Source organism: Pseudophryne corroboree, chromosome 8 (assembly GCF_028390025.1).
Source record: "Pseudophryne corroboree isolate aPseCor3 chromosome 8, aPseCor3.hap2, whole genome shotgun sequence".
Classification (NCBI taxonomy): domain Eukaryota; kingdom Metazoa; phylum Chordata; class Amphibia; order Anura; family Myobatrachidae; genus Pseudophryne; species Pseudophryne corroboree.
Genome location: NC_086451.1, coordinates 388009097 through 388025649, shown reverse-complemented (window position 1 = coordinate 388025649; position 16553 = coordinate 388009097). Strand labels below are relative to the sequence as shown.

At 47.8% G+C, this 16553-nt stretch overlaps 1 protein-coding gene across 1 annotated transcript in view; it reads left to right on the top strand.

Annotated features, from left to right (window-relative positions):
- Nucleotides 1-16553, top strand: part of SPTBN4 (spectrin beta, non-erythrocytic 4) — a 331378-nt gene that overhangs the window by 168506 nt on the left and 146319 nt on the right. Inside the window, exon 20 of the mRNA XM_063937686.1 lies at nucleotides 7672-7762. Coding sequence (XP_063793756.1) covers nucleotides 7672-7762 — 91 coding nt within the window. The remainder of the gene's footprint in view (nucleotides 1-7671; nucleotides 7763-16553) is intronic.

Sequence of the window (16553 nt, the reverse complement as noted above, 5' to 3'; positions counted from 1 at the left end):
GTCGGTCGACACAGACCCAGACACAGGCACTGATTCCGGTGGTGAAGGTGACGAACAACCGTATTTTCCAGTAGGGCCACACGTTATATGATTTTGGCAATAAAGGAGATGTTACATTTAGCTGATACTACAGGTACCACTAAACAGGGTATTATGTGGGGTGTGAAAAAACTACCAGTAGTTTTTACCGAATCAGAAGAATTAAATGACGTGTGTGATGAAGCGTGGGGTGCCCCGATAAAAAACTGCTAATTTCAAAGAAGTTATTGGCTTTATACCCTTTCCCGCCAGAGGTTAGGGAGCGCTGGGAAACACCTCCTAGGGTGGACAAAGCGCTAACACGCTTATCAAAACAAGTGGCGTTACCCTCTCCTGAGACGGCCGCACTTAAAGATCCATCAGATAGGAGGATGGAAAATATCCAAAAAGGTATATACACACATGCAGGTGTTATACTACGACCAGCTATTGCGACTGCCTGGATGTGCAGTGCTGGGGTAGTTTGGTCAGAGTCCCTGATCGAAAATATTGATACCCTGGACAGGGACAATATTTTACTGTCGTTAGAACAAATAAAGGATGCATTTCTTTATATGCGTGATGCACAGGGAGATATCTGCACACTGGCATCACGGGTAAGTGCTATGTCCATTTCGGCCAGAAGAGCTTTATGGACACGACAGTGGACAGGCGATGCGTAGAGGAGTTATTTGGGGTCGGTCTATCGGATTTGGTGGCCACGGCTACGGCCGGGAAATCCACCTTTCTACCTCAAGTCACTCCCCAACAGAAAAAGGCACCGACCTTTCAACCGCAGCCCTTTCGTTCCTTTAAAAATAAGAGAGCAAAGGGCTATTCATATCTGCCACGAGGCAGAGGACGAGGGAAGAGACAGCAACAGGCAGCTCCTTCCCAGGAACAGAAGCCCTCCCCGGCTTCTACAAAAGCCTCAGCATGACGCTGGGGCTTCGCAAGCGGACTCGGGGGCGGTAGGCGGTCGTCTCAAGAATTACAGCGCGCAGTGGGCTCACTCGCAGGTAAATCCCTGGATCCTGCAGATAATATCTCAGGGGTACAGGTTGAAATTAGAGACAGAGCCACCTCGCCGTTTCCTGAAGTCTGCTTTACCAACGTCCCCCTCAGAAAGGGAGACGGTTTTGGAAGCCATTCACAAGCTGTATTCTCAGCAGGTGATAGTCAAGGTACCTCTTCTACAACAAGGGAAGGGGTATTATTCCACTCTTTTTGTGGTACCGAAGCCGGATGGCTCGGTAAGGCCTATTCTAAATCTGAAGTCCTTGAACCTGTACATAAAGAAGTTCAAGTTCAAGATGGAGTCACTCAGAGCAGTGATAGCGAACCTGGAAGAAGGGGACTTTATGGTATCCTTGGACATCAAGGATGCGTATCTCCACGTTCCAATTACCCCTCACACCAGGGGTACCTCAGGTTCGTTGTACAAAACTGTCACTATCAGTTTCAGACGCTGCCGTTTGGTTTGTCCACGGCACCTCGGGTCTTTACAAAGGTAATGGCCGAGATAATATTTCTTCTTCGAAGAAAAGGCGTATTAATTATCCCATACTTGGACGATCTCCTAATAAGGGCAAGGTCCAGAGAACAGCTAGAGATGGGTTTAGCACTATCTCAAGAGGTGCTAAAGCAGCACGGATGGATTCTGAATATTCCAAAATCCCAATTAATGCCGACAACTCGTCTGCTGTTCCTGGGGATGATTCTGGACACAGTTCAGAAAAAGGTTTTTCTTCCCGAAGAAAAAGCCAAGGAGTTATCTGACCTGGTCAGGAACCTCCTAAAACCAGGAAAGGTGTCTGTACATCAATGCACAAGAGTCCTGGGAAAAAATGGTAGCTTCTTACGAAGCAATCCCTTTCGGCAGATTCCATGCAAAGGGATCTGTTGGACAAATGGTCAGGGTCGCATCTTCAGATGCACCTGCGGATAACCCTGTCGCCGAGGACAAGGGTATCCCTTCTGTGGTGGTTGCAGGAGGCTCATCTATTGGAGGGCCGCAGATTCGGCATGCAGGATTGGATCCTGGTGACCACGGATGCCAGCCTGAGAGGCTGGGGAGCAGTCACACAGGGAAGAAATTTCCAGGGAGTGTGGTCGAGCCTGAAAAAGTCTCTTCACATAAGCATTCTGGAACTAAGAGCAATCTACAATGCTCTAAGCCAGGCGGAACCTCTGCTTCAAGGAAGACCGGTGTTGATCCAGTCGGACAACATCACGGCAGTCGCCCATGTAAACAGACAGGGCGGCACAAGAAGCAGGAGGGCAATGGCAGAAGCTGCCAGGATCCTTCGCTGGGCGGAGAATCACGTGATAGCACTGTCAGCAGTATTCATCCCGGGCGTGGACAACTGGGAAGCAGACTTCCTCAGCAGACACGACCTTCACCCGGGAGAGTGGGGACTTCATCCAGAAGTTTTCCACATGCTATTAAACCGTTGGGTAAAACCAATGGTGGACATGATGGCGTCTCGCCTCAACAAAACACTGGACAGATATTGCGCCAGGTCAAGAGATCCGCAGGCAATAGCTGTGGACGCGCTGGTAACACCTTGGGTGTACCAGTCGGTATATGTGTTTCCTCCTCTGCCTCTCATACCAAAGGTATTGAGGATTATACGGCAAAGAGGAGTAAGACTAGTGGCTCCGGATTGGCCAAGAAGGACTTGGTACCCGGAACTTCAAGAGATGGTCACGGACGATCCGTGGCCTCTACTTCTGAGAAGGGACCTGCTTCAGCAGGGTCCTTGTCTTTTTCAAGACTTACCGCGGCTGCGTTTGACGGCATGGCGTTTGAATGCCAGATCCTAAAAGGAAAAGGCATTCCGGAAGAAGTCATTCCTACCTTGATAAAGGCAAGGAAGGAAGTCACCGCGAAGCATTATCGCCGTATTTGGCGAAAATATGTTGCGTGGTGCGAGCAGCGGAGTGCTCCGATGGAGGAATTTCAACTGGGTCGTTTTCCTACATTTCCTGCAATCAGGATTGTCTATGGGTCTCAAATTGGGATCTATTAAGGTTCAAATTTCGGCCATATCAATATTCTTCCAAAAAGAATTGGCCTCAGTCCCTGAGGTCCAGATTTTTATCAAAGGAGTACTGCATATACAGCCTCCTGTGGTGCCTAAGGTGGCACCGTGGGATCTAAATGTAGTTTTAGATTTCCTCAAATCCAATTGGTTTGAACCACTAAAGAATGTGGATTTGAAATATCTCACATGGAAAGTGACTATGTTACTGGCCCTGGCTTCGGCCGGGAGAGTATCTGAACTGGCGGCTTTGTTTTATAAAAGCCCTTATTTAATTTTCCATTCGACATAGGGCAGAGCGGCGGACGCGTCCGCATTTTCTCCCTAAGGTGGTATCAGCGTTTCACCTGAACCAGCCTATTGTAGTGCCTGCGGCTACAGACGACTTGAAGGACTCCAAGTTGTTGGACGTTGTCAGAGCCTTAAAAATATACATTTAAAGGACGGCTGGAGTCAGAAAATCTGACTCGCTGTTTATACTGTATGCACCCAACAAGTTGGGTGCACCTGCTTCTAAGCAGTCGATTGCTCGTTGGATTTGTAACAAAATTCAACTTGTACATTCTGTGGCAGGCCTGCCACAGCCTAAATCTGTTAAGGCCCATTCCGCAAGGAAGGTGGGCTCATCTTGGGCGCCTGCCCGAGGGGTCTCGGCATTACAACTCTGCCGAGCAGCTACGTGGTCAGGGGAGAACACGTTTGTAAATTTTTACAAATTTGATACCCTGGCAAAGGAGGACCTGGAGTTCTCTCATTCGGTGCTGCAGAGTCATCCGCACTCTCCCGCCCGTTTGGGAGCTTTGGTATAATCCCCATGGTCCTTTCAGGAACCCCAGCATCCACTTAGGACGATAGAGAAAATAAGAATTTACTTACCGATAATTCTATTTCTCGGAGTCCGTAGTGGATGCTGGGCGCCCATCCCAAGTGCGGATTATCTGCAATACTTGTACATAGTTATTGTTAACTAATTCGGGTTATTGTTTAGGAAGCCATCTTTCAGAGGCTCCGCTGTTATCATACTGTTAACTGGGTTTAGATCACAAGTTGTACGGTGTGATTGGTGTGGCTGGTATGAGTCTTACCCGGGATTCAAAATCCTCCCTTATTGTGTACGCTCGTCCGGGCACAGTACCTAACTGGAGTCTGGAGGAGGGTCATAGGGGGAGGAGCCAGTACACACCACCTGACCTGTAAAAGCTTTACTTTTGTGCCCTGTCTCCTGCGGAGCCGCTATTCCCCATGGTCCTTTCAGGAACCCCAGCATCCACTACGGACTCCGAGAAATAGAATTATCGGTAAGTAAATTCTTATTTTTTTTGCAGCGCTGTAATCAGATAGTCGCCGCCTATGGGGGAGTGTATTTTCGCTTTGCAAGTGAGCGAACGCCTGTGCAGCCGAGCGGTACAAAAACAGTTTGTGCAGTTTCTGAGTAGGTCTGAGCTTACTCAGCCACGGCGATCACTTCAGCCTGTTCGGTCCCAGAATTGACGTCAGACACCCGCCCTGCATACGCTTGGACACGCCTGCGTTTTTCCAACCACTCCCTGAAAACGGTCAGTTGACACCCATAAACACCTTCTTCCTGTCAATCTTCTTGCGATCTGCTGGGCGAATAGATTCTTTGTTAACTCCATCCCCAGCACCGATCCGCTTTGTACCCGTACGACACGCCTGCGCATTGCAGTGCATACGCATGCGCAGTTTTGCCGAATTTTGACCTGATCGCAGCGCTGCAAAATATAGCTAGCGTGTGATCAGGTCAGAATGACCCCCCGTGTCCATAAAAAAATTCGCAGATTTGCGTGTTAACAGTGTCGCATCACCCATTTACCCACTAGATATTAGGGATTTTTTTTACCAGCTGCAGGGGCACTTGAAAAAAAAATCTCTGCTAACTCCTCTAAATGGATAGCTCTGGGGGATCATTTAGCAAGTGGTAATCTACAGTGGCTAACTGAACTACCCCCATAGAGGTAAGAGGGCCCAGTTCCCAGGCTTGTTATCTATAGGGAAGTTCTGTAGGCATTGATACACAAGCATAAGTGTTTTTTTCTTAGGGGGAGATGTATCAAACCTTGGAGAGTGATCAAGTAGATGTCTGGCTTTGCATGTCTGGCTCTGCCGCCCCCCCCCCCCCTCCCCCGCACAGGTACAAAAGCATTGCACGGCGGCAATGCTTTTGTACCTGAAGAGTAGCTCCCTACCAGCGCAGGTCCTGCGCATTGGCAGGCAGCTACCCGTTGCTCTCCAGGTTGCAGCGGCTGCGTGTGACGACACGCAGCCACCACAGCCCTCCTCCCGCAGGGTCTGCATTTCCCGGACCGCTCCCCAAAACGGCGGCCCAACGCAGACGGCCCGCCCCTTCCCGCCTACTGAACGCCTAAGCCTATCAATCAGGCAGAGGCAATCGCTGGGCTGAGATGCCGATTGCATCTCTGGCATGCGCCGGCGCACTGCAGCACCTGCACATGCGCAATTCAGACCTGATCGCACAGCTGCGATCAGGTCTGAATTAGCCCCATAGTCCGATCTGATGTGTTGCACGTGAGATGGGACAATGCAACAGATGACGCTTTGTTGTTACATCAAGCATGTAATGATATATTGTGTCATCGTACAGCAGATCGTAGTGTGTATGGCGATGTGATATATCCCTATGTTGCATCGCCACATTGCCGGGTTATCGTGTCGCTTAGGTGTGTACCCAACTTTTCCATCATTAATCTAGCGCAGACTTTGCTGGTAATTCAGAGTTGATCGCAGCAGCAAATTTGTTAGCAGTTGGGCAAAACCATGTGCACTGCAGGTGGAGTGCTGGGGGGGGGGGGGGGGGGGAAGATGTAACATGTGCAGAGAGAGTTAGATTTGGGTGGGTTATATTGTTTCTGTGCAGGGTAAATACTGGCTGCTTTATTTTTACACTGCAATTTAGATTTCAGTTTGAACACACCCCACCCAAATCTAACTCTCTCTGCACATGTTACATCTGTCCCACCTACAGTGCACATGGTTTTGCCCAACTGCTAACAAATTTGCTGCTGCGATCAACTCTGAATTACCCCTTTTGACTGATCATGACCTGATCGTTTTAAATCTCCCCTTTAGTGAGGAAAGTCTTCCAAATTCTGATATCTAGGTTTCTGTGTTCTGATATCAGTAGCTATAACAAATAAGAATATTAAAAATAGTGTAGCACAACAATATACCTGTAATGAAGATAAATGTAAACAACATACTGTACACATTAAGAACCTGTTATTGTACATACGAGGCTCCACAGTCAGTCTGCCTTATCAGAATGGGAGACCTCTAGCAATCCACAGGAGCTTCCCGGTGCTGCTAGAATATACAGTACAGTTTGAGGTGGTCTTAAGCCCCGTACACACTGGACGACACACTAGACGATGTGAATGATAACAATCTTTATTTAAAAGATCTATTGTTCATATTGTTCTAGTGTGCATGCCTGAACAATGAGTGATGCGCACACACGTGTCGTTCTTGTTCAGGCTTTATCTACTGAACATGCAGCTCAACTTTAACTATAACGTTGAGCTGCATGTTCGGAGAGTGCAGGGGATGATGTCACTGAACGATATCGGTTATTGATATCGTTCAGTGTGTATTCACTGGCGATCTCCCCTAATTAGCAATCAGCGCTGATTTCTAACTAGAGAAGGTCGCCCAGTGTGTACCCGGCTTTAAGGGGGGTACTCACGGAGCGATATTCTAAGCAATCTGACTAGATTGCTTAGAATATCGGCAGGATCGCTCCGTGTGTAGCCCCCTCGGCGATAGCGATGCGCGGCCCCGCACATCGCTATCGCCGCTGCTAGATTGGCCTGCATGCAGGCCAATCTAGCGGGTCGCTCACTTCACCCGCTGGGTGAAGTGAGCGGCCCCCCCGTCTCCCCCCGCACGCTCAGCACAGATCGCGCTGTGCTGAGCGGCAGGAGAGATGTGTGCTGAGCGGTTCGCTCAGCACGCATCTCTCCTTGATCGGCCCGTGAGTACTGGGCTTTAGATTAATGAAGGCAAATGTCTGAAGCCATGTACAGTACATTGAACAGTAGTTTACTATGCCACGCAAAGCCAGTGATTACAGTGTACTGTATGTATCTCTGCACATGTGAACAGTGTCTGTTTAGAAGGGCAGATGGAGGGGTGGTCTTCAGTATGCCGAATGTCGGGATCCCGGCGCACAGTATACCGGCGCCGGAATCCCGAAACCCGGCATACCGACACATATTCTCCCTCGTGGGGGTCCACGACCCCCCTGGAGGGAGAATAAATAGCGCGCCACCGTGCCCGCAGCGTGGCGAGCGCAGCGAGCCCGCAAGGGGCTCATTTGCGCTCGCCACACTGTCGGTATGCCGGCGGTCGGGCTCCCGGCGCCGGTATGCTGGTCGCCGGGAGCCCGGCCGCCGGCATACCATACTACACCCCAGATGGAGTTACGCCATCAATTTCTAGCATTTGCCACTATGAGCTGCACAATACACAATACACAGTCTTGTCTTCAGGGAGCCCTTAATGTATGTTAGAGTCGGAGGTTACTGCTATGGAACGGTGCTGTACATATGAATTGTACTTTCTCTTTCCCCAGGAGTCAGCGTAACATGGCCCTGGCCCAGAAATGGCTGCAGAGACTGAAAGATCATCTACAGCTGCAACACTTCCTTCAGGACTGCAATGAGGTAAGACCTGGTTCAGCTCTCTTCTTGCATCTTCCACGAGAGTTGTTGGTTGGAGAGTATGGGGTAAATTTACTAAAGTTTAAAAAAATGTAAAGTGGTGATGTTGCCCATAGCACGCAATATACACGCAATGCCGATTCTGAGCTGCACACAGTATAAAGGCAGTGCTATAGCAACCAATCTGATTCTGGCTGTCATTTCTCTATTGCATCCCAGAAAATGATAGAAAGCATCTGATTTGTTGCTATGGGCAACATCACCACTTTTAATTTTTAGAAGCTTTAGTAAATTTACGCCTGTGTGTGTAGTGGGATCTTACTAAGCGATTTTCGAACCCTATGTAGATATACATGGCAGCTACTACTCATAATATGCTAGTGTCCATTGGATGCATTAGTGCTAATCAGCCACTGTTCTCAGAAATAGATACGTGTCGTTTTGTCCATTCTTTATAACTGTCTCCCCCTCCTTTAGTCACTGTAATCACTGTATGGGGGTAGTTTTTTACCATGTTGGTTTGTTTGTGCACTCATGGTGCCTGATTCTGAACTACACGCAATCCACAAGCAATGATGATTCCGAGCTACACACAGTGCCGATTTGGAGCTGCAGGCAATGCCGATTCTAAACTGCTTGCAATGTTGATTCCGAGCTACACACAGTGCCGATTCTGAGCTACACGCAGTTTCAATTCTGAGCTACACACATTTTCGATTCTGAGCTACACACAGTGCCGATTCTGAGCTACACACAGTGCCGATTTTGAGCTACACACAGTGCCGATTTTGAGTTACACACAATGACGATTCTGAGCTGCACAAAGTGCCGTCTCTGAGCTGCACGCAATGCTGATTCTGAGCTACACAAAATATGCACACAATGCTGATTCTGAGCTATACAGAGTGCAGATTCTGAGCTACACAGTGTCGATTCCGAGCTGCGCGAAATATAGATTCTGTGCTGCACACAATATACAATTCTGCGCACAATGGCCCTCATTCCGAGTTGCTTGCTCGTTAGTTTTTTTCGCAACGGAGCGATTAGTCGCAAACTGCGCATGTGCAATGTTCGCAGTGCGCCTGCGCCAAGTAAATTTGATAAAAAGTTTGGTATTTTACTCACGGCGTAACAAAGAAATTTAATCGTTCTGGTGATCGGAGTGTGATTGACAGGAAGTGGGTGTTTCTGGGCGGAAACTGGCCGTTTTATGGGAGTTTGCGGAAAAACGCAGGCGTTCGAGTTGTAAAACGCAGGAGTGGCTGGAGAAACGGGGGAGTGGTTGGGCAAATGCTGGGTGTGTTTGTGACGTCAAACCAGGAACGAAACTGACTGATCGCAGTGTAGGAGTAAGTCTGGAGCTACTCAGAAACTGCTAAGAAATTTCTATTCGCAATTCTGCTAATCTTTCGTTCGCAATTCTGCTAAGCTAAGATTCACTCCCAGTAGGCGGCGGCTTAGCGTGTGCAATGCTGCTAAAAGCAGCTAGCGAGCGAACAACTCGGAATGAGGGCCAATATGCACACAATGCTGATTCTAAACTGCACGCAATGCCGATTCTGAGCTACACACAGTGCGAATTCTGAGTTACAGACAATGCCGATTCTGAGCTACACACAGTGCCGATTCTGAGTTACATACAATGCCGATTCTGAGCTACACACAGTGCCAGTACTGAGCTACACACAGTGCTGATTCTGAGCCTCAGGCGATGCTGATTCTGAGCTGCACGCATTATCCCACAGAGGGTCATTCAGACCGAAACACAACCACTAGCCGCTGCAGCATCCAACAGAGTCTGGCCTCATCACTCTCCCCGAATAGTGTCATCACGCCTCTGTTTTGGGAAACGGAGGCTGTTGCTGCCCCTGAATGGCAGCAGACTGTCAGTCACTAAATGTGTGCTGCTGATCTGCGTGCTACGTTGCAGACCCATACTGCACATGTACAGTATGGGTCCGGTGCATGTGCAAAGTACCGAACATTGGCATTTTACTTTGCAGCATGCACCGCACTGGGGTCGGCACCCAGGGGTAGGGATGATACTAGCATTTGCATATACAGTACTTGCAGCCGCGACTCCGGCAGCAGACGCAAAAGGGAATGCAGATGCATGCATCGCTGTCTCAGGCCCATTGTGCGTTCTACTGCTGTACCCAGGACTGCAGAGTCGGGCGGCATATTGTGAGCGGGGCCAAATTTTATTGTACTGCCAAATGTACTCATTAGCGCTTTAACATCAGGTCAGTAATGATTGTGATTTGGTTACACCAGTCTTTAAATTCAAGTGAATGTCCTCTCACAGTACATGCTGAATGAGTAATCCTGATAGTGACTCAGGAATACAACCTCCATCTGGCCGTTATATAATGTCTTCCTGTACAGGGAAGTATTCCGATATAACGCTTTATGTGACATCTCAGGCAGCATTTTGTAACAACTGACAGTACAATCTGTTCTCTCCTCATTCAGTCTCATTTACATATTAAACAGCTGATAACTGAACAGCCCTCACTCTTATACATTTATAAAAAAAAAATATATATATATACAGGTTGAGTATCCCTTATCCAAAATGCTTGGGACCAGAGGTATTTTGGATATGGGATTTTTCCGTATTTTGGAATAATTGCATACTATAATGAGATATCATGGTGATGGGACCTAAATCTAAGCACAGAATGCATTTATGTTTCATATACACCTTATACACACAGCCTGAAGGTACTTTTAGCCAATATTTTTAATAACTTTGTGCATTAAACAAAGTGTGTGTACATTCACACAATTCATTTATGTTTCATATACACCTTATACACACAGCCTGAAGGTCATTTAATACAATATTTTAAATAACTTTGTGTATTAAACAAAGTTTGTGTACATTGAGCCATCAGAAAACAAAGGTTTCACTATCTCACTCTCACTCAAAAAAGTCCGTATTTCGGAATATTCCGTATTTCGGAATATCTGGATATGGGATACTCAACCTGTATGTATATATATATATATATATATATATATATACATATACAATTTCTAAAGGTCGGCACTCACTTCTGTCCCATATGTATAGCTTGCCACGGTGCTGCGTCGAAAAAAAAGCATGTAGGTAAACCCAAGAACGGCACTCACTGGTCTCACAAAGAAATACTGGACACGGTCCTCTTATCAACGTTTTGGGTTTATTTCAACCCGTCATCAGGATAATGTGTATCCTGATGACGGGTTGAAATAAACCCGAAACGTTGATAAGAGGACCGTGTCCAGTATTTCTTTGTGAGACCAGTGAGTGCCGTTCTTGGGTTTACATATATATATATATATATATATATATATATATCCAAGGAATCCCTGCACTCTCACAATATTACAGCCAACTGCTGGGGTGTCTATCAGAGTCCAGCCCTTACAGGGGCGGGGCCCATAGTACAATACAGGATATCCCACTTTCGTGGGAAAAGATAGCACTCTCCAGACTTAATATCAAATAAAGCAAAAAGGTATATTTAATGCAAGGGTAATCTCACAGTTCAAATGTAGTTTCAAAGCGATTTCCAGCGATTTCCAACGTTTCGGTCCCTGGCGGGGCCTTTTTCAAGGAATATACAGACAGTCAGCAATGTCAACGATACAGCATAAAGTCAGCTTTGCAGGAGAACCGGAGACACAGATATTGCCTCACCGGCCCCTGTTAAATACCCATCCATATGGCGCTAGACACACCCCCAACACGGCCGCAGGCCGTGTGGAATGCATGGCTGGAACGCAAGCGCATCACTTCCGCCGGAAGTGGGCTGCGTCCAGACGTATGGCTCAGCAGTGTAACAAACCAGCGGTCACTGTCAGCATGTGAACCGCATATGGAGCGCATTGCGTCACTTCCGGTGACGCGATGTGTCCACGGCAACCACTATGTGTCAAGAAAGCGGTCACTGTCAGTATGTGAACCGCACGTGGAGCACATCGCGTCACTTCCGGTGACGCGATTTGTCCATGGCAACCGTTATCAACAGTTCAGGGTACTGCACACCACAGCCGTAAATATAACGGCTCGCGGCGCTTGACAAATTGAAAGTGGGCAACGGTAGTTGTAAATGGTGACACGGGGCTCATATAGTCAGCATTGTCAGTGAGCTTAATGCGGCCTGTATTAAACAGGTCGGGGACAAATCAATACGGTTGCCATGGCAATAATATACTTGGGGTATAGCAGAGGCCGGTGAGGTCACTCAATAGGGGGATAGATAATGTTAGACAGTTTAAGGGCAAGGATGAGACGTGACAATCAATTAGATAAATCTAGTGGCACCTCATAAACACAAATCATAGTAAGTTAAGACAAACATCATGCATATAAACAATTCCTGGTAAGTTTAGACAAACGTCTAGCATATAAACAATTCCTGATACAGTGCCCGGCAATGCGTAGACTAAGTTGAGCAATGTTATTGAAAATTACAGAGATTAGAAAATAGGCTGTTTATTTCAGAGAAATAGACAGGGGGTTCATACCCCTCGGGGCTATTGTATCAAGTCTATGGATCCACATGCTTTCCTTTTTCTTCAGCAGAAGGGCGCGGTCTCCACCCCTGGTAGGTGGCGGTATCCAATCAATCAGTTTAGACCTTAGATCAGAGACTTGGTGCTTAGATGTCATGAAGTGTCTGGCTACCGGCAAAACTGCCGAGCCCGTGGCAATGGCTTGGTGTATAGATGTCCTATGGTTTGCCATACGATCTCGAAAACGTCTCGTGGTCATGCCCACGTAGTACAGCCCGCAGGGGCAAGTCAAAATATAGATCAGGTGGTCCATAGCACAGTGGAGTCTGAATTTAATAGCTATGGGGCGACCTGAATGCGGGTGCGGAAAATGCGAACCAGTTAACATGGCCCTGCATGTAGTGCAACCAGTGCACTTAAAACATCCAGGACGTCTCTCATGCAGCCATGTAGTACTTTGTGTCCCTTCATTGCCAGCCATGGGTCTCAGAAGAAGTTGCTTTAGATTAGCCGATCTTCGGTAGGCCATCATAGGTGGTGCACTCCTCTTCAATTTAAGACGGTCATCAGTGACGAGAATGGGACAATTTCTGCGTATGGTTCCCTTGAGTTTATTGGAGACACGGATGTTTTAAGTGCACTGGTTGCACTACATGCAGGATGCTACAGATGCACTAATTGTACGACTTGCCGGAGTATGACAAGTGGAGAATACTTTTATCATCCGCATACTGGTGCTAAAATATTTATCCGACACAGATTGAGCTGTACATCTGATTTTGTTGTCTATACTTTGACATGTCCTTGCTCCCTCGTCTATGTGGGTAAAACAATCCGCCCCTTCCGTGAAAGGATGGCAAACCACCGTCTGTCTGTGAGAGAGGCTCTGACTAATGGTAACTCCGATAAACCGGTGGCCAGACACTTCTATGAGGCCCGTCACCCTCTGGCGACTCTGAAAAGTATGGTGATTGATAGAGTGGCACCATTAAGAAGAGGCGGAGATCGGGCAAAACTCTTGTTGAAACGTGAGGCGGCTTGGATACACCGCCTAGATACCATAAGACCCCGTGGCCTAAATGATGGTATTCATTATGGCATTTTTCTGGAATAACTTTGGACTTTTTTTCATCTCTTTATTCTTATTTTTATTTTTTATTTTTTATATTTTTGGCCTGTGATGGTGGCTTATCTGTGATTTATTATTCATTATTCTTTTTCTTTTTTTGTATTCCTAGACATGGTCCTCTTCCTATATGTAATTTCTCTATCGTCCTAGTGGATGCTGGGGTTCCTGAAAGGACCATGGGGAATAGCGGCTCCGCAGGAGACAGGGCACAAAAAGTAAAGCTTTTTCCGATCAGGTGGTGTGCACTGGCTCCTCCCCCTATGACCCTCCTCCAGACTCCAGTTAGATTTTTGTGCCCGGCCGAGAAGGGTGCAATCTAGGTGGCTCTCCTAAAGAGCTGCTTAGAAAAAGTTTAGCTAGGTTTTTTATTTTACAGTGATTCCTGCTGGCAACAGGATCACTGCAGCGAGGGACTGAGGGGAGAAGGAGTCAACTCACCTGCGTGCAGGATGGATTGGCTTCTTGGCTACTGGACATCAAGCTCCAGAGGGACGATCACAGGTACAGCCTGGATGGTCACCGGAGCCACGCCGCCGGCCCCCTTGCAGATGCTGAAGACAGAAGAGGTCCAGAATCGGCGGCTGAAGACTCCTGCAGTCTTCAAAAGGTAGCGCACAGCACTGCAGCTGTGCGCCATTTTCCTCTCAGCACACTTCACACGGCAGTCACTGAGGGTGCAGGGCGCTGGGAGGGGGGCGCCCTGGGAGGCAAAATGATTACCTATAAAGGCTAAAAATACCTCACATATAGCCCTACAGGCTATATGGAGATATTTAACCCCTGCCTAATTTTTCTAAATAGCGGGAGACGAGCCCGCCAGAAAAGGGGCGGGGCCTATCTCCTCAGCACACGGCGCCATTTCCTCTCACAGCTCCGCTGGTCAGGACGGCTCCCAAGTCTCTCCCCTGCACTGCACTACAGAAACAGGGTAAAACAGAGAGGGGGGGGCACATTTATGGCGATATTTTGATATAACAAAGCAGCTATAAGGGAGCACTTAGTATAAGGCTATCCCTGATATATATATAGCGCTTTTGGTGTGTGCTGGCAAACTCTCCCTCTGTCTCCCCAAAGGGCTAGTGGGTCCTGTCTTCGTTAGGAGCATTCCCTGTGTGTCTGCTGTGTGTCGGTACGTGTGTGTCGACATGTATGAGGACGATATTGGTGTGGAGGCGGAGCAATTGCCAAATATGAGGATGTCACCCCCTAGGGAGTCGACACCGGAATGGATGCCTTTATTTATGGAACTACGGGATAGTGTCAACACGCTAAAGCAGTCGTTTGACGACATGAGGCGGCCGGACAATCAATTAGTGCCTGTCCAGGCGACTCAAACACCGTCAGGGGCTGTGAAACGCCCTTTGCCTCAGTCGGTCGACACAGACCCAGACACAGGCGATGACTCCAGTGGTGACGGTGACGAATCAACCGTATTTTCCAGTAGGGCCACACGTTATATGATTTTGGCAATGAAGGAGGCGTTACATTTAGCTGATACTACAGGTACCACTAAACAGGGTATTATGTGGGGTATGAAAAAACTACCTATAGTTTTTCCTGAATCAGAAGAATTAAATGACGTGTGTAATGAAGCGTGGGTTGCCCCTGATAAAAAGCTGATAATTTCAAAGAAATTATTGGCATTATACCCTTTCCCGCCAGAGGTTAGGGAGCGCTGGGAAACACCTCCTAGGGTGGACAAGGCGCTAACACGCTTATCGAAACAAGTGGCGTTACCCTCTCCTGAGACGGCCGCACTTAAAGATCCATCAGATAGGAGGATGGAAAATATCCAAAAAAGTATATACACACATGCAGGTGTTATACTACGACCAGCTGTAGCGACTGCCTGGATGGGCAGTGCTGGGGTAGTTTGGTCAGAGTCCCTGATTGAAAATATTGATACCCTGGACAGGGACAATATTTTACTGTCGTTAGAACAAATAAAGGATGCATTTCTTTATATGCGTGATGCACAGAGGGATATCTGCACACTGGCATCACGGGTAAGTGCTATGTCCATTTCGGCCAGAAGAGCTTTATGGACGCGACAGTGGACAGGCGATGCGGATTCAAAACGGCATATGGAAGTTTTGCCGTATAAAGGGGAGGAGTTATTTGGAGTCGGTCTATCAGATTTGGTGGCCACGGCTACAGCCGGGAAATCCACCTTTCTACCTCAAGTCACTCCCCCACAGAAAAAGGCACCGACTTTTCAACCGCAGCCCTTTCGTTCCTTTAAAAATAAGAGAGCAAAGGGCTATTCATATCTGCCACGAGGCAAAGGTCGAGGGAAGAGACAGCAACACGCAGCTCCTTCCCAGGAACAGAAGCCCTCCCCGGCTTCTACAAAAGCCTCAGCATGACGCTGGGGCTTCTCAAGCGGACTCGGGGACGGTGGGCGGTCGTCTCAAAAATTACAGCGCGCAGTGGGCTCACTCGCAGGTAGATCCCTGGATCCTGCAGATAATATCTCAAGGGTACAGGTTGGAATTAGAGACGGATCCACCTCGCCGTTTCCTGAAGTCTGCTTTACCAACGTCCCCCTCCGAAAGGGAGACGGTTTTGGAAGCCATTCACAAGCTGTACTCTCAGCAGGTGATAGTCAAGGTACCTCTTCTACAACAAGGGAAGGGGTATTATTCCACTCTTTTTGTGGTACCGAAGCCGGATGGCTCGGTAAGGCCTATTCTAAATCTGAAGTCCTTGAACCTGTACATAAAGAAGTTCAAGTTCAAAATGGAGTCACTCAGAGCAGTGATAGCGAACCTGGAAGAGGGGGACTTTATGGTATCCTTGGACATCAAGGATGCGTATCTCCACGTTCCAATTTACCCCTCACACCAGGGGTACCTCAGGTTCGTTGTACAAAACTGTCACTATCAGTTTCAGACGCTGCCGTTCGGATTGTCCACGGCACCTCGGATCTTTACAAAGGTAATGGCCGAGATGATGATTCTTCTTCGAAGAAAAGGCGTATTAATTATCCCATACTTGGACGATCTCCTAATAAGGGCGAGGTCCAGAGAACAGCTAGAGATGGGATTAGCACTGTCTCAAGAAGTGCTAAAACAGCACGGGTGGATTCTGAATATTCCAAAATCCCAGTTAATGCCGACAACTCGTCTGCTGTTCCTAGGGATGATTCTGGACACGGTTCAG